Genomic DNA, 25,937 nt, shown 5'->3' on the forward strand with positions numbered 1-25,937 from the left:
CACCCAGAGATTGCCATTCTTTGACTAGGACGGGCTCCAGGCAGTAAGAACAGACATTCGTCTTGATTAGAAAGCCTGCAGGTGGTTCTGGGTGCAGCCAGGACTGAGAGGCATTACTTACTGCTGAGAACTGAGAAGGTGTGAAGATGCCCCCACCTCCTCGCCCCACTCACCAGGGAGCTGCAGGTCTCACAGGGGCAGGCAGGAGGCCCGAGACGTCCACGTCTGAGACAAAGGACATCACCACAACAGCAGAGCCGGAGCTGGAGCATCTGCAGGTGCCCTGGTTTGCCTCACGCAGTACCAAATTGGGATTGGGAACCCAGTGATGCCTGCACACATATCGGCTGCACCTCGGGAGCAGGGTCTGAGCCTGGGGAACCCTAGTCTCTTATAACGGGCAGTGGCAACAATGCTGACATCTGCCTCAGAGAGAGATGCTTTCTTCCTGATCACGGACAGTGGGCAAACCTCCCTGTGCTCCGAGGCTCCGAGGCTGCTCCCCGGGTGGACACACGCACTTGAATGGAGAGTGAGGAACAAAGGGAACTGGGTCTTTCTCCCTTGATGCGCCGCACTGAGATAAAACCATGAAGAACATCTCCCAGCAGCGTCCCGTCTCTGGAGGCAGCCCCAGAGAAGGAATGGGGGGCAGGGAAAACAACTTTCCTTAACCCAAGCGACGTTTAGTTCACACCCAGCCTGTACGCGAGGGGAACGGACAGGCCTGGGGCTGCACCCCCAGGTGGGTGGTCCCAACAGAGGTTTAACAACCTGGTTCTCTAGGGGAAAAATGCATGCACGAGCTCAACTAGGTTAACTAAATCATACATCACACTAGTGTAAAAGATGTGTAGCACACAACTCACAAAAAATAATGAGATACACAGTCCTCTATTTCAAACTCACAGAGCTAATTGATTCTCACAGCAAACTCTTGTCTCTAAGCCAATCCTGGGCTGCATTTAACCAGGATTTGACAAACAGAGGCAACGCACCCTCTGCTAGCTCGTTCTCAAAAAGTGCGTCATCACTGAGTGTGATACGTGTCGACCATTAAAACATTTCTCCCACTCATACAGATTATATTAGGCTGACATCTCTTCTGGCTTCCACACTGGGAATGCTGGCGCTTCACTCATTCATCAATGTCACAAGCAACTTTGTTGAATCAGGTAAAGTTTTAAATGCCAGAAAAACATTGTCTTAATTTTTTTGCGCTATTGCAGTGTAACTGCTATAGACAAGATTATTTAATTCAGGTTAGCAAGATTAGATGATCAACAAAACCTTTGTTCAAACGTGAGCTCAATTTCCTCCGATGTGTGGCCCTTCCTGATTTCTGTGGTGTGAACATTTCTGGCCGATTTCAAGCGACCAGTGTGGCCCCAAAGCCAGACAGAGGACAGCAGGGCCCCGTTCAGAGGCACCCACACCTCCAGATGCACCCAGCCAGACAGCCTGGAGCCCAGCAGCAACGGCGTGCAGTGAAATCACAGGAAGTGCTGAGTCTGGAGTATTTATTCCCTTCCTCCTCGCGGGGAAATCACGGGGAAGTGGTGACTCTGGAGTATCGATTCCTTTCGTCCTTGCGGGGAAATCACAGGAAGTGCTGAGTCTGGAGTATTGATTCCTTTCGTCCTCGCGGGGAAATCATGGGGAAGTGGTGAGTCTGGAGTATTGATTCCCTTCGTCCTCTTGGGGAAATCACGGGGAAGTGCTGAGTCTGGAGTATTTATTCCCTTCCTCCTCGCGGGGAAATCACGGGGAAGTGGTGAGTCTGGAGTATTTATTCCCTTCCTCCTCGCGGGGAAATCACGGGGAAGTGGTGACTCTGGAGTATTGATTCCTTTCGTCCTCTTGGGGAAATCACAGGAAGTGCTGAGTCTGGAGTACTGATTCCCTTCGTCCTCGCGGGGAAATCACGGGGAAGTGCTGAGTCTGGAGTATTGATTCCCTTCATCCTCGTGGGGAAATCACAGGAAGTGGTGAGTCTGGAGTACTGATTCCCTTTGTCCTCGTGGGGAAATCACAGGAAGTGCTGAGTCTGGAGTACTGATTCCCTTCGTCCTCGTGGGGAAATCACAGGAAGTGCTGAGTCTGGAGTACTGATTCCCTTCGTCCTCGTGGGGAAATCACAGGAAGTGCTGAGTCTGGAGTATTGATTCCCTTCGTCCTCGTGGGGAAATCACAGGAAGTGGTGAGTCTGGAGTATTGATTCCCTTCGTCCTCGCGGGGAAATCACGGGAAGTGGTGAGTCTGGAGTATTGATTCCCTTCGTCCTCGTGGGGAAATCACGGGAAGTGGTGAGTCTGGAGTATTGATTCCCTTCGTCCTCGCGGGGAAATCACGGGAAGTGGTGAGTCTGGAGTATTGATTCCCTTCGTCCTCGTGGGGAAATCACGGGAAGTGGTGAGTCTGGAGTATTGATTCCCTTCGTCCTCGTGGGGAAATCACGGGAAGTGGTGAGTCTGGAGTATTGATTCCCTTCGTCCTCGTGGGGAAATCACGGGAAGTGGTGAGTCTGGAGTATTGATTCCCTTCGTCCTCGTGGGGAAATCACGGGAAGTGGTGAGTCTGGAGTATTGATTCCCTTCGTCCTCGTGGGGAAATCACAGGGAAGTGGTGAGTCTGGAGTATTGAGTCCCTTCGTCCTCGTGGGGAAATCACGGGAAGTGGTGAGTCTGGAGTATTGATTCCCTTCGTCCTCTTGGGGAAATCACGGGGAAGTGCTGAGTCTGGAGTATTGATTCCCTTCGTCCTCGTGGGGAAATCACGGGGAAGTGCTGAGTCTGGAATACTGATTCCCTTCGTCCTCGTGGGGAAATCACAGGAAGTGGTGAGTCTGGAGTATTGAGTCCCTTCGTCCTCGTGGGGAAATCACAGGGAAGTGGTGAGTCTGGAGTATTGAGTCCCTTCGTCCTCGTGGGGAAATCACGGGAAGTGGTGAGTCTGGAGTATTGAGTCCCTTCGTCCTCGCGGGGAAATCACGGGAAGTGGTGAGTCTGGAGTATTGATTCCCTTCGTCCTCGCGGGGAAATCACGGGAAGTGGTGAGTCTGGAGTATTGATTCCCTTCGTCCTCGCGGGGAAATCACGGGAAGTGGTGAGTCTGGAGTATTGATTCCCTTCGTCCTCGCGGGGAAATCACGGGAAGTGGTGAGTCTGGAGTATTGATTCCCTTCGTCCTCGCGGGGAAATCACGGGAAGTGCTGAGTCTGGAGTATTGATTCCCTTCGTCCTCGCGGGGAAATCACGGGAAGTGGTGAGTCTGGAGTATTGATTCCCTTCGTCCTCGCGGGGAAATCACGGGAAGTGGTGAGTCTGGAGTATTGATTCCCTTCGTCCTCGCGGGGAAATCACGGGAAGTGGTGAGTCTGGAGTATTGATTCCCTTCGTCCTCGCGGGAAAATCACGGGAAGTGCTGAGTCTGGAGTATTGATTCCCTTCGTCCTCGCGGGAAAATCACGGGAAGTGCTGAGTCTGGAGTATTGATTCCCTTCGTCCTCGCGGGGAAATCACGGGAAGTGCTGAGTCTGGAGTATTGATTCCCTTCGTCCTCGCGGGGAAATCACGGGAAGTGCTGAGTCTGGAGTATTGATTCCCTTCGTCCTCGCGGGGAAATCACGGGAAGTGCTGAGTCTGGAGTATTGATTCCCTTCGTCCTCGCGGGGAAATCACGGGAAGTGCTGAGTCTGGAGTATCGATTCCCTTCGTCCTCGCGGGGAAATCACGGGAAGTGCTGAGTCTGGAGTATCGATTCCCTTCGTCCTCGCGGGGAAATCACGGGAAGTGCTGAGTCTGGAGTATCGATTCCCTTCGTCCTCGCGGGGAAATCACAGGAAGTGGTGAGTCTGGAGTATCGATTCCCTTCGTCCTCGCGGGGAAATCCCAGGAAGTGCTGAGTCTGGAGTATCGATTCCCTTCGTCCTCGCGGGGAAATCACAGGAAGTGGTGAGTCTGGAGTATTGATTCCCTTCGTCCTCGCGGGGAAATCACGGGGAAGTGGTGAGTCTGGAGTATTGATTCCCTTCGTCCTCGCGGGGAAATCACAGGAAGTGGTGAGTCTGGAGTATTGATTCCCTTCGTCCTCGCGGGGAAATCACAGGAAGTGGTGAGTCTGGAGTATTGATTCCCTTCATCCTCGCAGGGAAATCACAGGAAGTGGTGAGTCTGGAGTATTGATTCCCTTCGTCCTCGCGGGGAAATCACGGGGAAGTGGTGAGTCTGGAGTATTGATTCCCTTTGTCCTCGCGGGGAAATCACAGGAAGTGCTGAGTCTGGAGTATTGATTCCCTTTGTCCTCGCGGGGAAATCACAGGAAGTGCTGAGTCTGGAGTATTGATTCCCTTCATCCTCGTGGGGAAATCACGGGGAAGTGGTGAGTCTGGAGTATTGATTCCCTTTGTCCTCACGGGGAAATCACAGGAAGTGGTGAGTCTGGAGTATTGATTCTCTTCCTCCTCTTGGGGAAATCACGGGGAAGTGGTGAGTCTGGAGTATTGATTCCCTTCGTCCTCAGCCTATGTGATGGGCTTCTGAATGGGGGCTGTGTTTATCTGGGCATAAAACTCCTGAAGATTGGCAGCAGGAGTCCACGCAGAGACCTCCTGGAGATGGGCGTGCTACACGAGCTTTTGAAATGAGCAAGTTTCCAGAGCTGGCGGGATTGCTGGGGCACCTGGGAAGGCAAAGTCACCTGCACCCACTCTGCAGCCCCGGCCTGCGCCTCTGGAGGGAGGGCCCTGGGCAGTGCCAGCAGGAACAAGCCTGCCTCAGAGCCCCAAGTCTCAGTGGAGCTCCTTCCAGGCTGACATGGGGCTGACGGCTCCCGGGGCCAGCAGGGCGCCCGCCCGACACCACCACAACCCGTTTCAGTCACAGATAACTTCAGACAACTTATCAGAGGGCCTTGGAGGGCCGGAGGCAGCAACACACACAGCCTGATTCTGGGAGCAGCATTTCCTTCCAAAAACCTTAAATCGGATAATGAGCCGGGCGCGGTGGCTCTTGCCTTTAATACCAGAATTTTGAGAGGCTGAGGCTGACGGATGGCTCGAGCCCAGGAGTTGGAGACCAGCCTGGCCAATATAGCGAAACCTCATCTCTACTAAAAATACAAAAAATTAGCTGGGCATGGTGGCGCACGCCTGTAGTCCCAGGTATTTGTGAGGCGGAGGTGGGAGGATCACTTGATCCCGGGAGGTGGAGGTTGCAGTGAGCCATGATCACACCACTGCACTCCAGCCTGGATGACAGAGTGAGGCCGTCTCAAAAAAAATAAAAGGAGAGAGAGACACATCAGTCACAGATACACACACAACACATCTAAAATAGACATGTGAAGGCCTACACAATTAAGAAATAATATTTTGGAAATGTCAATGATTAACGTGCCTTTAGACTTAAAAAAATCTGCTGTGTGACTTATTTTCTAACACCTCAGCCGCACACCCTTGAGCCACAGTTCTGCTCACTCTCAGGCCCACATAAGGAAGGTTCTCAGTCTCCCCGCCCTGGAGCTCCCAGCCATTTGCTCTGATCCCTTCTACAGCAATTCTCTTGGGCTCCTTCAAGTGTAAGCCTCTTGCCCCCTAGAGAAAGGAATGCCTGAAGAATCACACTTTGACTTCCTTATCTGAAGGCCATACTTGATGGATTTGAATAGATTTGCATATTTAAATTCCCAAATTAATTTTCTTTTTTTTTTTTTTGAGACGGAGTTTCACTTTTGTTGCCCAGGCTGGAGTGCGATGGCGCAATCTCGGCTCACTGCAACCTCCGCCTCCCAGGTTCAAACAGTCTCCTGCCTCAGCCTCCTGAGAAGTTGGGATTACAAGCGTGCACCACCATGCCCAGCTAATTTTGTATTTCTATTAGAGACAAGGTTTCTCCATGTTGGTCAGGCTGGTCTCGAACTCCCGACCTCAGGTGATCCGACCGCCTTGGCCTCCCAAAGTGCTGGGATTACAGGCGTGAGCCACTGTGCCTGGCCCTAAAATTCCCAAATTAATTTTCACATGGTAAAATGTTACCTGGTTACTAATAACAATAAATAAGATTATGGAAACAAAGTAGAGACGATCCGTAAGAAATAAATAGGGATTAAAAACTCCACCATATGTGAAGTTCATAATTACCAGCACAGCGGTGCAGGGACAGCCCCCAGCTCCTCCTCCCAGGGCAGCAGAGCCTGGCGAGTCCCGAATCCCTGGTGGAGCTCCCCTCAAGCCTCCCAGCAGGGCTCTGTCCCCGAAGCCTTCTGCTCCTTCGCTCCTTCCTGCTGCACTTTCTGCTACTTGCACAGCAATTTCTAATAGTTCTCATTAAAGGGGCAGAGCAGCTGAAAAGGGTGAAGAAAATAAGAGACCAAGATGGCAGGGATGTTCGGAGAAGAGGGGAGAGGAGGGGAGAGGAGGGGAGAGGAGGGGAGAGGAGGGGAGAGGAGGGGAGACGAGGGGAGAGGAGGGCAGATGAGGGGAGACGAGGGGGGAGGAGGGGGGACGAGGGGGGAGGAGGGGGGACGAGGGGGGACGAGGGGGGAGGAGGGGGGACGAGGGGGGACGAGGGGGGAGGAGGGGGGACGAGGGGGGAGGAGGGGGGAGGGGGAAGGGGAAAGCTGCACAGAATGAAGGTGAGGACCTGGTGGAAACCTCACAGAGGGTGATTTGAATACAACCTGATCTTCCCTGGCATGGAGGGCAGGAGGCGGCCACCTGAGCCCTGCACAGCTGCCCAGCAAGCCCAGGCCGAGGACCAGGCAGAAGGTGCTGTCCGACCCAGCCGCAGAACTAAGGAACGCCTTTAGCCCCTGCTCCCAGCTGCAGAAGAGTTGCCCAGTGACCCAGGAAGCAGGAGGGAAGGGCAGGCCTGGGCCAGCCCCGCACGGACATCAGCCGCGCACGGACATCAGCCGCGCACGGCCGCCCCACAGCCTGCACACAGGTGTTCACGGCACGTGTGTGGGTGTCTTGATTGACACCACACAACTCCCTGCTTTTAAAGGGTGCGATCCCGTGGTTTTTAGTGTATTCCGAGTTGAGCAACCGTTATCACGATTGATGCAAGCATTTCCGTTCCCCTGAACGAAACCCACCCTCCTCCCCCAGCCCCCGGCAACCACGAGTCCACTCTGTGTCTCTGTGGGTCTGCTTGTCCTGGACATTTCATGGAACGGGACCACACGGTCCTTCCCCTTCTGTGCCTGGCTGCTTTCACTGAACGTCCTGTCTTCAAGGTTCGCCCGTGCTTAGCCCGTCACAGCTCTGCCCATCTTCCTGGCCGGATGATATTTCATGTCACGGATGGAACGCATTCTGTGTATTTGTTAATCACTGATGGATGTTTGGGCTGTTCCCAGCTTTCGGTTGTTGTGAATGGTGCCGCTGTGAAGTGTGCACAAGTTCCCGTGTGAACACGGACAGCTTTGGGATTCTCTTGATTATTTACCAACGGGTGGGGCCACACGGCAACAGGTTTAATTACCCTGGGAGCCACCCGGCTGCCTGCCCGGGGCCGGGCCTCCACACCTGCCTGCAAAGCACAAGCGCTACCATGTCTCTACACCCTCGCCAGCGCTTGTTACTGTCTTTTTGGTTATATATTTGCTTTGAGTCAGAGAAATATCTGTCTTTAATTTTGTTTTGTTTTGTTTTATGATGGCAAAATGGGGGTACATGATTGTGGCAACAGTTTTGAGACAGTTAATATTTTTGGTGAAAGACCAGACAGATGAAGAAACTGTCTCTGAAGAGAAGGGACCGAGGCTCCTCCCTGCGTGGCAGCAAAAGGTCCACAACACATCACTTTGGGTCTCCTGTCCCAGGAGATTCCGCTTCCGACCAGGCAGGCTTGCTCCCTGCGCTCATCACAGCGTGAGTCTGGGTTCACTTTGCCCACACTGGAGCATGGGCTGTGAAACTACAAGAGAAAAACACCTCACAGCAGAGAGCCCACGTGACAAGCACACATGCCTGATGGGCATGGGCGTCTCTGCAGCAGGCGCAGGCAGTGAACACGCAGACCCTTGCTTCCTCTAAATTCACAAGGCTGGCCCTCAGGTATGCGTAACAAAAAGAAAGCCAGTTCCCTTTTCCTGGAGAAAATTCAAGACGTTCCAGAGCCTTAATCTACAACTCCAGTTCAAAGTCTCAAGTAGAAGGTGGAGAGAGGTGGGAACATTCTATTTTTGAAGGTTTCCCTATAAAATCTGTTACATACATATATATGCATGTTTTTTGGTGGTGTTATTGTTCAGTAATACCAGAAATGCATGATAGAAAACTTTCAACTATAGGAGTCCAAGATTAAAAATTAAGAGTATCCCTAAAGCCCCATGCCCATCTGTAGACACACTCTCTAGAAATAACCACAGTTACTAATTTCTTAGTTTTTTGAGCTAGCATTTCAACTTTAAATAACAGTCCCATTGCTATTTCTTAGATCAACTTAAAATCAGCTGCTGGCTCCCTGCTGTGAAAGATGAAGGGTCTGGGGCCACATGGGTCCCCCTCCACTGTCATGTCCCAGATTTCAGTGGAAAGGCTTCCGAGATTTCCCCATTTGGTGTGAGGTCGTGTCCCAGATTTCAGTGGAAAGGCTTCTGAGCTTTCCCCATTCGGTATGAGGTTAGCTATGGTTTTGTCATCAACAGGCTCTACCATTTTGAGGTATGTTCCTCTATACCCAATCTGTTGAGTTTTTGTCATGAGGGATGCTGAATTGTATCAAATGCTTTTCCAGCACTGACTGAAATAATCATGGTTTTTGTTCTGGGTTATATCCATGTGACCGATCACATTTATTGATGAGCAGGTATTAAACCATCCCTGCATTCCTGGATGAGTCCCACCTGTCATGCTGAATGGTCTTTCTAATGTGCTGCTGGCATCTGCTTGCTGGTGTCTTGCTGAGGACTTTTGTGTCTGTGTTCATCAGAGACATTGGCCTTTAGTTTTCTTTTTGTGTTGTGTCCTTGTCTGGTTTGGGTATCAGGTAACACTAACCTCACTGCTTGAGTTTGGAAGTATCCCCTTCTCTCCATTTGTTTGGATTAGTTTGAGTATAATTGGTATTAGTTCTTTAAATGTTTGAATGATCCATCAGGGCCTGGGCTTTTTCTTTGCTGGGAGATTTTTTGTTCTGATTTCTACGTCTGTTCAGGTTCTGTTTCTTTATGGCCCCACCTTGGTAGGTTGTATGTGTCCAGGAATTTATAAAATTTCTCTAGGTTTTCTAATGTATTGGTGTATAGCTGTTCATAATAGTCTCTAGTGAGCCTTTGTATTTCTGTGCTATCAGTTATAATGTTTCTTTTTCCATCCTTGATTTTATTTATTTGGGTCTTATCTTTTTTTTTTCTTAGTCTAGCTAGAGCTTTGTCAATTTTATCTTTTCAAAAAAATCAGCTTTTCATTGTGTTGATCTTTTGTCTCTTTTGTCTCAATTTCATTCATTTCTGCTCGGATCTTTGTTATTTCTTTCCTTCTACTAATTTGGGGGTTGGCTTCTTCATTTTCCAGTTCCTTGTGGTGCATCACTAGGTTGTTTACTTGAAGTCTTTCTACTTCTATGACATAGGCATTCATTTCTCTAAATGTCCCTCTTAGCACTGCTTTTGCTGTATCCCATAGGTTTTGGTATGTTATGTTTCCATTTTCATTTGTTTCAAGAAATTTTAAATTTTCCCTCTTAATTTCTTCCCTGACCCACTGGTCATTCGGGAGCATGTTGTTTAATTTCCATGTGTTTGCATAGTTTCCAAAGTTCCTCTTGCTATGGTTTCTAGTTTTTTTGATTGTGTTGAGAAAAGAGACTTGATATAATTTTGACGTTTTTTAATTTTTTGAGATTGTTTTGTGAGCTAACCTATAGTCTATCCTGGAGAATGTTCCACTTGCCAATGAGAATAATGTGTATTCTGCGGCTGTTGGATGAAATATTCCGTTAATGTTTGTCAGGCTCTTTTGGCCTAGAGTATAGTTTAACTCCAATGTTTCTTGTTGATTTTTCTGCCTGGATGACCTTCCCGTTGCTGAAAGTGGGGTGTGAAGTCCCCTACTATTATTGTATTACAGTCTGTCTCTCTCTTTAGATATATTAATATTTGCTTTATATATATCGGGGTGCTCTGGTACTGGGTGCATATATATTTACTATTGTTATATCACCTTGCTGAATTGACCTCCTTTTGTAGCCCTCATGAGGCTTATGAAAAACATTCTGTAGTTATAACAAGTTATTAAAACTGATACCAACTTACCTTTGATTGTAAAAAAAAAAAGAGACAAAACCATGTACACGTTAACTCTCTTCTCCTCCCATATTTTGAATTTTTGGTGTCACAATTTATATTTTGATATTGCCTATCTCCTAACTGTTGTGGTTATTATTTTATTAATTGTGTCTTTCATTCTTCTTACAAAAGATAGAAGTGGTTTACACACCATAATTACAGTATTAGTATGACAATCACATTAGCATCCTTTTCCTTTGGTTTGAAGAACTCCCTTTAGGGCTTCTTGTAGGACAGGTGTGGTAGTGATGAGTCTCCTCAGCTTTTGTTTGTCTGAGAAAGCTGCCATCTCTCCTTCATTTCTGAATGATAGCTTTGCTGGGTACACTATTTTTAGTTGACAATTGTTTTCCTTTAGCACTCTGAATATATCATCCCACTCCCTCCTGGCCTATAAGGTTTCTGCTGAGAAGTTGCTGCTAGGTATATTGGATCTCCCCAAAATGTTGTTTGCTTCTTTTCTCTTGCTGCTTTTGACATCATCTCTTTGATCTTTGAGAGTTTTTTGATTATAGTATGTCTTAGAGTATTCTTATTTGGGTTGAATCTGATTGGTGACCTTTGACCTTCCTGTACCTGAATATTTCTATCTTTCTCCAGGTTGGAAAGTTTTCTGTTATTTATTTGAATAAGTCTTCTTCTGCCTTGTTTTTCTCAATTCCCTTTTTAACTCTGATAGCTTGAATATTTGTTCTTTTGATGTTGTCCCATAGATCTTGTAAGCTTTCTTCATTTCTTTTCATTTTTTTTCTTTTTTCTTCTCTGTGTATTTTCAAATACTCTGTCTTTGAGCTCACTGATTCCTCCTTCTATTTGATCAGTTCTGCTACTAATGCTCTCTTTCATTTTTGCATTTCATTCACTGTATTTTTCTGCTCTAAGATTTCCATTTGATTTTTTCTATTACTTCAATCTGTTAACTTTCTCTGATAAATTTGTAAATTCAGTCTCTGTTTTCTTGAAGTTCATTGAGCTTCCTGAAAACAGCTATTTTGAATCCTTTGTCTGAGAGATCACACATCTCCATCATCATGTTAGGGCCAGTCTCTCGCACCTTATTTTATCCATTTCGTAAGGTCACATTTGCCTGAATGTTCTTGGTGCTTGTGGATGTATGATAATGTCTGAATCCCAAGAGTCCCACAGAGAGACTTTTGACTGTGCATAGGTACAGAATTCTTGTTGTTGTGGGAAATATGAGGTTACCTTCAATTCCACCACTCAATAAACTAAACATAGCATTACCATATGATCCACCAATTTCACTCCTAGGTATATACTTAAAAGAATTGAAAACTGGTGTGCAAATAAAAACATACACGAATGTTCATAGCAGCACTATTCACAATAGTCCAAAAAGGTGAAAACAACCCAAACGTCCATCAACACATGAACGGATAAACAAAATGTGATATGTCATTTGTGGCTGCCAGGGGATGGGAAGTGATTACTTAAAGGATGTTCTTCTGGGGTGATTACAAAGTGTTGAAACTAGAGAGGGATGATGGCTGCACAGCATTGTAAATGTGCTAAATGCCACTGAATCGTACACTTTAAAATTCTTAAAATGCTGAATTTCATGTTATGTGTATTTTGCAACTTAAAAAAAACATGTTTACCTAAGTATTGATAGAGGCAACATTGGTAAATGTGAATGTGTTTAGTACACATGCATCACATTCTACCTGACATCCTTTTTTGGGGCAAGAAAGAGTATAAATAAATACTTCTTTTAGAGCTTATATTTAATTGTATTATTTTTATTTATGCATTTTGTTGGGCTATAATATACACTCAGTAAATAGAGCTCACACGTTTACATATGTGCACAGCCACACAGTCAGTACCGAGACCGAGGCGCGGGCTCCCCCGCTCCAGAATCTCCTCTCATATCCCACCCCACCCAAAGCTTAGCACTCTTCAGAGTTCTAGAGTCACCCTATTCTTACATCTCAGATCAACAGAACCATACAGTATGTACCTACATCTGCTGCTCTAGTAGGGGGTTAAAGGTGATGCTATTATTCTACCTTTCATTTTAATTCATGAAATGAAATAATTTTATAAGCGGAATTTACTATTTAGTAACCCATCAGTGAAGTTCACACAGGAAAGTCAGGATAAATGCTGATTATTCCCTTTTATTTACTGGGTTTTCAAATAATGACTTGGCTACCTATCATCCTCCATTGGTGAATAATTTGGGGCTTTTCAGTAATTTTCTGCAATTATTTTTTATTGAGATGTAATTCACATATCATACAATTCACCCTTTAAGTGTAAACTCAGTGGTTTTTAGTATATTCACAGAGCTATAAAACCATCACCACTAGCTCCAGAGGATTTTCATTACCCGAAAAAGAAACACCATACCCATTCCCACTCCCATCTCCCCTCCCTACAGTCCCTGGCATCCATTAATCCACCTTCTATCACTACAGATTTGCCTGTCTTGAACATCTCACAGAAATGGAATCACACATGTGGCCTCCTGCACCTGGCTTCCTTGATGCAGCCTCATGTTTTCTAGATTTTTCCATGTTGTAGTCTCAGAGCTTCACTCCTTCCTGCGGCTGATTAATGGAGACTTGTTTATGTCATGCACACAACTTCACATGCGTCCACTCACACTCACAAGTCATCAAAGAGCTCAGGCAGCAGGCAAGGCTGAGAGGCACTCCGAGGGTCAGGATGATGGGCCCGGCTGTTTCCACAAACCAGGTGGCTTGGGGTGACTCATCCAACCTCTCCAGGCCTCAGTTTCCCCATCTGTAAGCTAAGTGGCTGGGCCTCAGGTGACCCTGGGTCTCTTTCCAACTCCACAATTCTGTGATTTGAGCAAATAAGTCCAATCCTGAGTTTTGTCTCACTTTCTAATCCAGTAAAAGTTAAGCTATGGTGTTCACTTGACTCAGCAGAGTGTGTGGGGGCAGAGCAATTATGACATAAAACCATGATCCTCTTTGGTACTACAAGCTAATCAACGTTAATTTTTCACACAACGATTGGCAAAATCTGCCTACAGGAAGATGCCACCCTGGGTGGCATCGGTGTGCCGGGAGGGGGTGCTCTCCAGGTGGCCCTGGCAGCATCGGTGTGCTGGGAAGGGCGTGCTCTCTGGGTGGCCTGGGTGGCATCGGTGTGCCGGAAAAGGGGTGCTCTCCAGGTGGTCCTGGGCGGCATCGGTGTGCTGGGAAGGGGGTGCGCAGGCCCACCTTGCTGCCTGGGAGTCCACGTTCTCGAAAATGCAGGGTGACCCTGGCGCAGGCTTGGGTCTGAGAGCTGCCCACCGGCCCATGCCTCCTCTAGCAAATCGCCTCTCTCACAGTCACCTCAATAGCATCTCAGCCGTTGTCCGACACTGGGTGGTTCTGCACGCCCGGCTCAGAAGCCTGTGCTTTGCCCATCTGTAAGCCGACCTCCTGCCTGAAGCCACCTTCTCATAGCGTTAAGTACTGGGGACCCTGGCCGGGAAGTTTGCACAGAGTATGAGCTCTGGCCGACCATCCATGTCCTGGGTACAACTCACCCTCCTCCGTGATTCAAACTGTTCCAGCCTGGAATAACCCGATTGCTCCTATGGGAACAACTGCTCCTTTCCAGCCAAATGACCCACTTCCCAAACGCCTTCCCTTTCCATTCTCTAAATACTGTAGCACCACACTGACTAGCGTGCGGGTCTCCACCACAGTTATGACCACCCTTCCCTCCTCGTCCCCCAAAGCACTCAACAGCTCTCCAGCACCCACCGAATGAAGCACTGACCCTTCAGCCAGGCTCTGGAGCCCCTACAAGCAACGTCCGTCTGTGTCCAGGCCGATCTCGCTGCTCCCTCGGACGTACTCGCCCTACACCCCAGCCAAACGCACTCCGTGTTTGCCAACATGTGCGCCTTTGAACATGCATTCTCTCCGCCTGCAGTGCCCTCCGTGTCTCAATCCTTCCCGTGCACCAGGCCACTCTGAGTCTGCTCCTCCACGAGGCTCCCAGATCACCCCCAAAGCCACCACACCTGTCCCTGAGTGTTCATGGCGTCACAGTTGTCACTGAGGCTGTGGCACTTCCCCTTCCACCAGGCACAGCAGCTATGGTTGTGTGCACACATCCCCTCCTGAACCGAGCAGTTCTCCGCAGATATGGGCTGACCAAATGAGCATCTTTAGAGCTAACTGGGAACTGTCCAGGGGCGAGATGCCTGGCTGGTCTTAGTACTGTCACTCATCTCTGCTTCAGTTAACCTGAGCAATAAAATACCCTGCAGATAAGGTCAGACGGCAGGTGCCAGTGTGTCCTGAAAAGCTGCAAGTCTACAAGCAGCCGGCAACCTGCCCGGCTATGCTGTGTGCATCCCCACAGGGCGCCAGGAGCAAACACCCGAACACCCATCCCATTCCCGATTCAGGGCAATGGTCCAAAAGACGCCATCGCTGCTACATGAGACAGAACATCACAGCAAAGAGGCAGGCAGCAAATAGATGCCTCAGGGCGTTTCTCAAAGAAAGGCATGATGCAGCCTGAAAACCCCACCATAAGTGTCTTCCTGAAGCATCTAAACGCCCTCTGAGTTCCTTCTCCCAGAAGAGAGCAGTTACATGAAGCAGCAATCACAGAACGGAAGTGCCCGGCCACAAAGGCTGCCGTCCTTCTCCTCGTCCCAGTCCATCTTACAGAATGGCTCCCCTCTGCAGGGCCACACAGTTGCCCGGGATGCAGACGCTGAGACGGGAGCTGATGTGCAGGTTTCTAGGGCAAGAGGCGGGAGAGAGTGGGCAGCCGACAGGACAGGGGACGCAGCCTATGTGGAGTGGATGCCTCAGGAAGGCCCTGCCTGGGTCTCAAGGCCCCACCATGGGGTCTTGTCTCATTCGTGACCCTGTGCACGCCGTGCAGCAGTGCAGACGGCCGGGGCCCCACCACAGGGGGTCCAGGGAGACCACCAGCGAGAGAGTGGATACCCCTGGGAACAAAGCGGGCCCAGATGGAGACCTCAGACAAAGGCAGCTCTCGGCCCTCAGCTGAGCACGCCGAGGGGCTACAGCCCCCATCCAGGCCCAGGCCGGCTGCCAGCACAGAGAGGCCCAAGTGGACCCCAGGGCCAAAACCCCAAGTCTGGGGGCTGCAGGGGAGCACGGCACCTGGCTAAAGACACAGCACACAGGGCTACAGTGGGCAGCCTGTGGTCAACAGCTCATCAGCGACAAGCCAGGCCCAGCCAAGACAGCAGGAAAAAAAATCAAACGGGAGGCCATGCCCTCTACCCTGGGGGCAGAGCTGAGAGGACAGAGAACAGGCGGACAAGGCAACAGGGACCCAGGTGCGGGCCAGCAGGCGCTAAGGATCCCAGGGTCCGCGTGCCCAGCCAGGCCTCACACCAGCGACATCCAGGGGTCTGCACCAGAGCCATGGGGAAAGAGAGACACGAACGGGTGAAAGTGCAGCAGGGCTGCAGGCGCCCAGGCCAGCCCTGAGGCAGAGACATGAACAGGCGAAAGTGCAGCAGGGCTGCAGGCGCCCAGGCCAGCCGTGAGGCAGAGACACGAACACGCGAAAGTGCAGCAGGGCTGCAGGCGCCCAGGCCAGCCCTGAGGCAGAGACATGAACAGGCGAAAGTGCAGCAGGGCTGCAGCCCTGAGGCCTGGTGGGCTGGGGTCAGGACGTTAAGGGTGTGTGTGTGTGGACTGGGGCTGGCCGGCCCCCTCCCAACGAGATGTAGGAAACCCCATGGCCGGGATGAGGGGAGGCAGGAAGGGCAAGGGGCACGGAGGCCGGCTGAGAGTCCAGAGGAGAGACCAGCCCAGACCCAGGGAAGCAGGAACCCGGTGGGATGTCCCAGACAGCAAGGAGAGAGGCAGTGGAAGGCACAAGGGCAGGAGAAAGACCTCAGAAGGGATTTAAAGAATGAAGAAATAAAAGCTCTGAAATTTATTTTAACAGAGCTTTGGGCTACACTCTGACCTTTGCTTCAGCAGCACAAGAAAAAGAGGCTGCACAGAGCGGCCCCGCAGGCAAGAAGGCAGCAACGCCCACTGATGCCGGACCACAGCAGTCGGGGCCCGGCCACCCGAGCCCCCCAGACCACAGCAGTCGGGGCCCGGCCACCCGAGCCCCCCAGACCACCCCTCCTTTTCTCAAGGTCAGAACAGCAGTGAAGGTCAGAGCCAGAAGCACAGCAGATGCTCCCAAGCCACAGGCAGCTGCTGAGGCCTGAGCCGGGGACGAAGCTCCTCCCTGCATGGGGACACGCGGGGCTGCAGCCACTCCCAGGCCTCCATCACACAGAGACGGTACAGAAATAGCGTGTCTTGTGGGTGGGTGCTGGGTCGGGGAGGGAGGGCGACTGCCTCTCCCTTTCCAGGCACATTTGGATTCCCCGGGGTGTCCGGGAATGACTCAGGCCTCTGGTCAGCGCTTCTCAGACCTGTGTTCACACAGCGCGTCTCCCTCTTTCCCACCCTGCCTGGGACCTAAGTAAGACTCTGTTTAAAACTGGCCCAAATGCAGGGTCAGCGCCTGAGATGCAGCCCCCACAGCACCCCCACCCCATAGCCCCCCCTGCAGTCCCCCCCACAGCACCCCCCGTAGCCTCCACAGCAGCCCCCCCACAGCCCCCCTGCAGTCCCCCCCACAGCAGCCCCCCTGCAGCCCCCACAGCAGTGCCCCCCACAGCCCCCCTGTAGCCTCCACAGCAGCCCCCCCACAGCCCCCCTGCAGTCCCCCCCACAGCAGCCCCCCTGCAGCCCCCACAGCAGTGCCCCCCACAGCCCCCCTGTAGCCTCCACAGCAGCCCCCCCACAGCCCCCCTGCAGTCCCCCCCACAGCAGCCCCCCACAGCCCCCCTGCAGTCCCCCCCACAGCATCCCCCCCACAGCCCCCCTGCAGTCCCCCCCACAGCAGCCCCCCCACAGCCCCCCTGCAGTCCCCCCCACAGCACCCCCCGTAGCCTCCACAGCAGCCCCCCACAGCATCCCCCCCACAGCCCCCCTGCAGTCCCCCCCACAGCCCCCCTGTAACCCCCACAGCACCCCCCGTAGCCTCCACAGCAGCCCCCCACAGCATCCCCCCCACAGCCCCCCTGCAGTCCCCCCCACAGCCCCCTGTAACCCCCACAGCACCCCCCGTAGCCTCCACAGCAGCCCCCCCGTAGCCCCCACAGCATCCCCCCCACAGCCCCCCTGCAGTCCCCCCCACAGCCCCCTGTAACCCCCACAGCACCCCCCGTAGCCTCCACAGCAGCCCCCCCGTAGCCCCCACAGCAGCTCCCCCACAGCATCCCCCCCACAGCCCCCCTGCAGTCCCCCCCACAGCCCCCCTGTAACCCCCACAGCACCCCCCATAGCCTCCACAGCAGCCCCCCCGTAGCCCCCACAGCAGCCCCCCCGTAGCCCCCACAGCAGTGCCCCCCACAGCCCCCCCACAGCCCCCCTGTAGCCCCTGCAGCCCCCACATGCTCCACTCGATGCTCACACGCACAGTTTTATCTCCTTAACTCTAATGCTGTTTAAAAACTATTGTCCTAATCAAGCAAGAAAAACTGCAGGTTTGCAAAGCGTCTGCTCTGGAAGAGCGGCAGGCCAGGGTGGAGAGACCGCACTGCCACACCTGAGCACAGCAAGGCTTTCCAAACTCGCGCAATAGGAAGACACCGAATGGTGAATGGAGGAGCTCGCAGGAGACGCGGCTCTGACTCCGCCCCGCCCCGGCCCGCGGTGCCGAGGGCGCGCCGATGTGGATGCCTCTGTGCCAGCACCGGCGGCTGCCCCTCGGCCCCGACCCTCCCCACTGCGTCCTGGGGCACCCTCAGAGCTTCGGCCATGGGGTGCACAACACCCTCCAAGCATTCTGAAAGATTTTAGACTCTTGTGCAGAACACCCAGGAGCCGCCCTCCTGCAAAGCACTGGGTCAGCGTGGCCTGGAAAGGGGAGGACGGTCCTGGAGGCAGGGCTCTATCAGGCGGAGGACGTGATGCTCAGAGCAGCCAGGGACCCGCGTCTGGGCCCAGTCCCCCTGCGCTGCGCCCCACGGCTGGCTGGAAGTTTGTTCTGGAAACCACCTCCAAGACAAGTGCAGCAGCCGGCCCTAGCAATTGGGAAGAAGGCGGCTGACGTGGCTTCCATGGAAAATGCCAGAAAGCACATCCCACACCAGGACACCTGGGCAAACAGCCTCAACTCGGAAAATCCCAGGCTGGTTCGGTCTCTCTGCTGCCCGGACCTGTTTAAATGTCCAGCCGTTTGGGAACTGTGTACCCTTCGAGAAACACTCCAAGGCCCCAGGGACACCGGAAGCCGTGGAGCCCGGGCCCCGTGCGTCTGTGTTCTCGCCACCTGGAGAGGCTGCTAGTGACTAACAGGTGGACCGTGAGGCCTCAACTGCTACTGAGAATGCCACACAATTTTAAAAACTCAGAAATTGCTTATTTTTAGAATTTTCCATTTAACATTTTTGGACCATGGCTGACCACATGTGACTGAAACCGCAGGTGAGGTGGTGAGCGTCAGCCTGTGTCAGGCTGGACACACCTGGGGGCCTGAGGAGCAGCCGGGGGTGTAGGGACAGGGGCTCCCCACACCCACATGGATGGCCTGTGCAGTCACCAGCAAGGCAGGGTTCTGCAGGCCTGTGTCCCGGCCAACGGCAGCCACCAAACCTCTCTGCACTTCTGTTACAGACAAGTCAGACAGGCCCAGAAAAAGGGACCAAAATTGAAGAACCAGGGAATTTCAGAGGGAAGGGAAGGGAAAATCCAACTGGCAAGCAGACCCCTGGGCCATGTGCTAGGAAGGGGTTCTGCCCAGCGAGGTCTACCCCCAACCAGGACGGGTAGGCAGTGGCCCCAGCACCCCCTGCACCCCCACGGCCCACCAGGGGACTGCACCTCTACAGGAAGGACAGAGGCAGGAGGAACCCCTCAGGGCTGGAGAGTTGCCAGCCACTGCCGGTGCTGGGCCCCGCCCTGAGACAGTGTCTAAGCACCACCCCATGGACAATCCGAACCTCGAGGGGCCTGATCCCGGCCCTGACCCATGCCAGGGGCCCCAGCCGGCACTGCACGCCAGAGATCCGGGCTTTCCTTGGCAAACACGCTTGGCTGTCCTCGTTTCCAAGTCAGCCCTGTTGGTAAAACAGTGAAGCCAGCAGTGAAATACACGAAACCCGAACAGCCCCGGAGTTGGAACTGGAAGCTTCCAGGGAAGACGGCAGTGTCTAAGTGTCTCCCTTAACTGCTGTGGCTGCACCCGGGGTCCTGGGGGTGAGAGGCTTGTGGGCCCTGAAGTCACCTGCTGGATTCCAAAGTGGGCCATGCCAATGCCGTCTGGAAAACATACGGAAAATGTCATTCCCAGGAAATGTGGCACATCATTCACCCTGGACCACGGCACAAGGAAATCAACTCACCCTGGACCATGGCATAAAGACAGACGGGGCCCTCTCATCAGAAAGTGGGGAGCGGGGGTCTCAGTTTCCAAGGACCCCACAAGCGACGTCTACAGGGTGAAAGACCCCGTGCCTAGCACCGAAGGACCTGCCCGACACACAGTCCCCAGCCTTGAGCGGAGACCCCCAGACTGCATACAACTGTGCAAATGCACTTGACCTCCCTTTGGTTGTGAGTCACAGGACTGTCTTAAAAAGAGTGTCTTCTTCCAGCACCAGAAAACAGAGAGACAGGGGCTGTGAAGCACAGGATCCACAGCGGGCGGGTGGTAGGCGGGCAGCAGGTGGGCGGTAGGCGGGCAGTGGGCAGGCAGCGGGCCGAGAAGCAGAGCAGAGCCCCAGCCAGGAGCCCAGAGGGCGGCAGAGCAGCGGGCACTGAACCAGACTGTTGGACCTGTGCTGGGGGAGAGCGAGAGTGAAGGAGGAAGAGAGACGGAGACAGAGAGACGGTGAGAGGGAGAGGGACAGAGAGACGGAAGCAGGGAGGGACAGAGAGGGAGTGAGAGCGCTTCCCACAGGAAGAACCAAGCTCAGGTCCCACCCTCCCCCAGAGCCTGGTGCAGCTGCGTGGGACGGGCAGGAGGTGCGAGGGGCCCTGTCTCTGATGTTTTGTGCCAGCACTGCCCTCTACACACAAACTCTCAGGAACCATCACGACCCCATTTTGCAGGAGAAGATGCTGAGGCCCAGGGCGGTGAGCAGGCCACATGGCCGGTGGCAGGGGCAGAAGTGGGACTGCAGCCCACCAGGTGGTGTCACAGCCAAGGCTGCGGCGTCACTGCCTGTCCTGCCTCGCCTACCCCCAGGGCGACGCTCCCGACTAAACCACCTCTGTCCTATGGTCTCCGGGGCTTCCTGACCCCTGGGGAGGGCGGCAAAGCCTGTGGAGGCTGGAGTCCTGTGGGCTGGGGACGACAGGAAGACCAAGTCGTCTGTATAATCGCCGTGGGCGCAGCCGGCAGTGCCACCCACCCACCCACAAGGCAACACGGGGCCTGAGTCCAGCCCCAGACAGGTGGGCTCCCAGAGTTGGGGTCCCTGAACCAAACCACCCCTGCTGCTCGCTCACCCCTAAGAGTGAGGCTGCGATGCTGTCAGCCAAGGACGCTCATGTGGGCAGCTCCGGTGCAGCCGGCCCCAGGGGGAGAAATGCAGCTGTGGCTGTCGTGGAGGTGGCTGTGGCCAATGGCCGTGACTGTTGCTGTGTTTGGCAGAGAAGCCAGGTGCACTGGCTCTGTGCTTCAAGGAGACCTAGAGGGTCTCCCCCAAGTCCGCCGGAAATGTGTGCACATTCGCCCTACCCCACTGTGTACCTGGCCCAAGTCGGGAGAGATGCCCAAGAGACCACAGCCAGCCTCAGCACAGTGAAGGCTGCCCTGGCCCTTCGGGGTGTCTGGGAAGAGCCTGGCATTCTCTCTGGGGTAGCTCTCACCCTCGCAAAGCACAGAGAACACCAAGAGCCCCAGACACACGCTACATCCAAAGGGAAGGTTGGGCGGCTCCCGGACGGGGGACGGGGGGACGGGGGACACAGAACCAAGCCGCCGAGGAGCACCTGACACCGGAGCCCGAGTCTCGGCTCAGCACCGCCACCCCCGATGCGTCCACGCTGCCACAGCCACAGACACCCACCCCCGATGCATCCACACTGCCCCCGGCCACGGACGCCCACCCCCGATGCGTCCACACTGCCCCCGGCACGGACACCCACCCCCTATGCGTCCACGCTGCCACGGCCACAGACACCCACCCCCGATGCATCCACACTGCCCCCGGCCACGGACACCCACCCCCGATGCGTCCACACTGCCCCCGGCCACGGACACCCACCCCCGATGCGTCCACACTGCCCCCGGCCACGGACACCCACCCCCGATGCGTCCACACTGCCCCCGGCACGGACACCCACCCCCGATGCGTCCACGCTGCCACAGCCACGGACACCCACCCCCGATGCGTCCACGCTGCCCCCGGCCACGGACACCCACCCCCGATGCGTCCACGCTGCCCCCGGCCACGGACACCCACCCCCGATGCGTCCACGCTGCCCCCGGCCACGGACACCCACCCCCGATGCGTCCACGCTGCCCCCGGCCACGGACACCCACCCCCGATGCGTCCACGCTGCCCCCGGCCACGGACACCCACCCCCGATGCGTCCACGCTGCCCCCGGCCACGGACACCCACCCCCGATGCGTCCACGCTGCCCCCGGCCACGGACACCCACCCCCGATGCGTCCACGCTGCCCCCGGCCACGGACACCCACCCCCGATGCGTCCACGCTGCCCCCGGCCACGGACACCCACCCCCGATGCGTCCACGCTGCCCCCGGCCACGGACACCCACCCCCGATGCGTCCACACTGCCCCAGCCACAGACACCCACTGGCGATGCGGCCTGAGATGCCACCACACCCTGGCCAGAGGCTCAGCCCACAGCCCACACCCCATGACCTGTACCCACAAAACCTGCAGCTAGCAAGAACCGGCCTCTTTGCCTGACCCTGTCATCAGGGGCGGGAACTCCGGTGGCGGGCACACCCAGCGCAATTACAGGGCGAGCATCCGATGCCCTCCTAGTGGGCCGGCCACAAAGCCTCTCAGCCACCCCGTGGAGAACCACAGCCAAAAGCCTGAAGCGCCCGAGATTTGGCGTCTCAATGGCACCTTCAGAATAGGAGAAAATAGCAAATCGAAACTTTGGTTTTCCGTTCCTTATTTATGACTCAGGACAAGACTGCCTGAGAGAGCAGCAGACTCCAAGTGCAGGCTGCAGTGCAGTGTCTGTTCTGGAGGGGGGGCTACCGCCTCCCCAGCCCACACATGCTCACCCCTCCCTCCCCACACACACGTTCACACCCTCCCCACACACGCTACCTATTCCCCTCCCCACACACATTCACCCCCTCCCCTCCCCACACACGTTCGCCCCCTCCCCTCCCCACACACGTTCACCCCCTCCCCTCCCCACACACGTTCACCCCCTCCCCTCCCCACTCACGTTCGCCCCCTCCCCTCCCCACACACGTTCGCCCCCTCCCCTCCCCACTCACGTTCGCCCCCTCCCCTCCCCACACACGTTCGCCCCCTCCCCTCCCCACACACGTTCGCCCCCTCCCCTCCCCACACACGTTCGCCCCCTCCCCTCCCCACTCACGTTCGCCCCCTCCCCTCCCCACACACGTTCGCCCCCTCCCCTCCCCACACACGTTCGCCCCCTCCCCTCCCCACTCACGTTCGCCCCCTCCCCTCCCCACTCACGTTCGCCCCCTCCCCTCCCCACTCACGTTCGCCCCCTCCCCTCCCCACACACGTTCGCCCCCTCCCCTCCCCACACACGTTCGCCCCCTCCCCTCCCCACTCACGTTCGCCCCCTCCCCTCCCCACTCACGTTCGCCCCCTCCCATCCCCCCACACGTTCGCCCCCTCCCCTCCCCTCCCCACACACGTTCGCCCCCTCCCCTCCCCACTCACGTTCGCCCCCTCCCCTCCCCACTCACGTTCGCCCCCTCCCCTCCCCACACACGTTCGCCCCCTCCCCTCCCCACACACGTTCGCCCCCTCCCCTCCCCACTCACGTTCGCCCCCTCCCCTCCCCACTCACGTTCGCCCCCTCCCCTCCCCACTCACGTTCGCCCCCTCCCCTCCCCACACACGTTCGCCCCCTCCCCTCCCCACACACGTTCGCCCCCTCCCCTCCCCACTCACGTTCGCCCCCTCCCCTCCCCACTCACGTTCGCCCCCTCCCATCCCCCCACACGTTCGCCCCCTCCCCTCCCCACACACGTTCGCCCCCTCCCCTCCCCACACACGTTCGCCCCCTCCCCTCCCCACACACGTTCGCCCCCTCCCCTCCCCACACACGTTCGCCCCCTCCCCTCCCCACACACGTTCACCCCCTTCCCCCCACACACACGTTCACCCCCTCCCCTCCCCACACACGTTCACCTGAGCATTGCCCACACCAGCGTCAGCAGCCCTCACAGGAAGGGTGGCCCCCAGGCTCTCGGCCCCCCGAGCCCAGTTTCCATCTCGGGCCATAAACACCCTTTGGCCAATTGGCGCACCCTCCTCCAACAGACTGTGACCTCCCCAAGCCCCAGAATCCCTGGAGATGGAGAGCACGCCTGGCCCCCAGTCAGGGCAGGTAGTATCCAGGGCCAAGCCGTCACCTCAGAAGGCTGGGTGGGGCTCTCCCCAGGTGGAGGGCAGGTCCGGGACTGGGAGGACGACCCCCACGCAAGCCCCCACCCTGCCCTTGGGCTCCAGCCTCATCCCCAGCAGCCGCCAGCCCTCTGAGATGCCAGGGTGCCATGGACCCTGCACTGAGGGGTGCTCACTGGGCAGCCGTGTGACTAGCAAGCAGAGGCAGGTTCACAGCAGCAGTGGAGCTCTCCAGAGGCAACTCCACCAAGGGGTGCCACAGAGCTCTGTACACCCAAATTTATGAGGAGCCCGGCTTTGGGAGGGGACACCTAGGGGAAAAGGGCTCAGGAGGCCTCAGCCAAGGAGGAGCAGCACTGGCAGCCCCCCTCCTCCAGCACGGGGACAGGGACCACCGGCATCGAAGCTCCTCACCTGCCTCCTGCCTGACAAGGCCACAGGCACATCCGGGGCCAGCACTGACCAAACAGACGCTCCCTCCACCTCGCTTCACCCAGCCTGAGGCTGGATGGGAGGCACTGGCGTCTGCAACAGACCCACAGCTTTCCAGAAATGACAGAAACCAGGCCAGGCTCTGAGCAGCCCGTCCGTTGTCCTGACACCTGACCATGACGGCATATTTACGGTGTCTTCTCAATCTTTGAAAAATATTTTTAAGAGAACATGAGAACAAATCAATATTCCAGTGGCCTAAGGAAGTCAGCTAGCTGTGAAACTATTACGGTAAGCTACACAGTGGGGGAATCAGCGTGGGGGAAAGGAAGCGGGCATTCCACAGTGCAAGACTCTGACACACACAGCGTCTTGCACCCGCCCTGAGCTGAGCAGTCCTGACCCTAAAGAGCTGCCATTCCTCTGGGGCCACGGCAGGAAATCGCAGGCACTGAGTGAGAGGAAGAGGATGACCGGGTGTTGGGATGGGTGCGCATGGCAGAGCGGCACACGGCAGCCTCCGGATGGGTGTGCATGACAGTGGCACACGGCAGCCTCCGGATGGGTGCGCGTGGCAGAGCGGCACACGGCAGCCTCCGGATGGGTGCGCGTGGCAGAGCGGCACACGGCAGCCTCCGGATGGGTGCGCATGACAGTGGCACACGGCAGCCTCCAGATGGGTGCGCGTGGCAGAGCGGCACACGGCAGCCTCCGGATGGGTGTGCATGACACGGCAGCCTCCGGATGGGTGCGCGTGGCAGAGCGGCACACGGCAGCCTCCGGATGGGTGCGCGTGGCAGAGCGGCACACGGCAGCCTCCGGATGGGTGCGCGTGGCAGAGCGGCACACGGCAGCCTCCGCATGGGTGCGCGTGGCAGAGCGGCACACGGCAGCCTCCGGATGGGTGCGCGTGGCAGAGCGGCACACGGCAGCCTCCGGATGGGTGCGCGTGGCAGAGCGGCACACGGCAGCCTCCGGATGGGTGCATCACAGAGCGGCACACGGCAGCCTCCGGATGGGTGCGCGTGGCAGAGGGGCACACGGCAGCCTCCGGATGGGTGCGCGTGGCAGAGCGGCACACGGCAGCCTCCGGATGGGTGCGCGTGGCAGAGCGGCACACGGCAGCCTCCGGATGGGTGCGCGTGGCAGAGCGGCACACGGCAGCCTCCGGATGGGTGCGCGTGGCAGAGCGGCACACGGCAGCCTCCGGATGGGTGCGCGTGGCAGAGCGGCACACGGCAGCCTCCGGATGGGTGCGCGTGGCAGAGCGGCACACGGCAGCCTCCGGATGGGTGCGCGTGGCAGAGGGGCACACGGCAGCCTCCGGATGGGTGCGCGTGGCAGAGCGGCACACGGCAGCCTCCGGATGGGTGCGCGTGGCAGAGCGGCACACGGCAGCCTCCGGATGGGTGCGCGTGGCAGAGCGGCACACGGCAGCCTCCGGATGGGTGCGCGTGGCAGAGCGGCACACGGCAGCCTCTGGATGGGTGCATCACAGAGCAGCACACGGCCTCTGCTGTCTTTTCCGATGAACTTTGAATAATACATAGAAACATATGGGTTTAATGTTTCCTGTGTGTGTTTACAGATGTGTGTTTAATATTGAATATG

At 55.6% G+C, this 25,937-nt stretch overlaps 1 protein-coding gene across 3 annotated transcripts in view; it reads right to left on the reverse strand.

Annotated features, from left to right (window-relative positions):
• The window catches only part of RASA3 (RAS p21 protein activator 3), a 162,455-nt gene that overhangs the window by 109,757 nt on the left and 26,761 nt on the right, over window positions 1-25,937 (reverse strand). The window contains exon 2 of one of the 3 annotated variants that reach the window (XM_063792388.1): window positions 6,140-6,342. The exons of the other annotated variants lie outside the window; for them this stretch is intronic. Coding sequence (XP_063648458.1) covers window positions 6,140-6,326 — 187 coding nt within the window. The 5' untranslated portion in view covers window positions 6,327-6,342. The remainder of the gene's footprint in view (window positions 1-6,139; window positions 6,343-25,937) is intronic. 3 annotated transcript variants of the gene reach the window in all.

The sequence above is a fragment of the Pan troglodytes genome, chromosome 14, assembly GCF_028858775.2.
Source record: "Pan troglodytes isolate AG18354 chromosome 14, NHGRI_mPanTro3-v2.0_pri, whole genome shotgun sequence".
NCBI lineage: Eukaryota > Metazoa > Chordata > Mammalia > Primates > Hominidae > Pan > Pan troglodytes.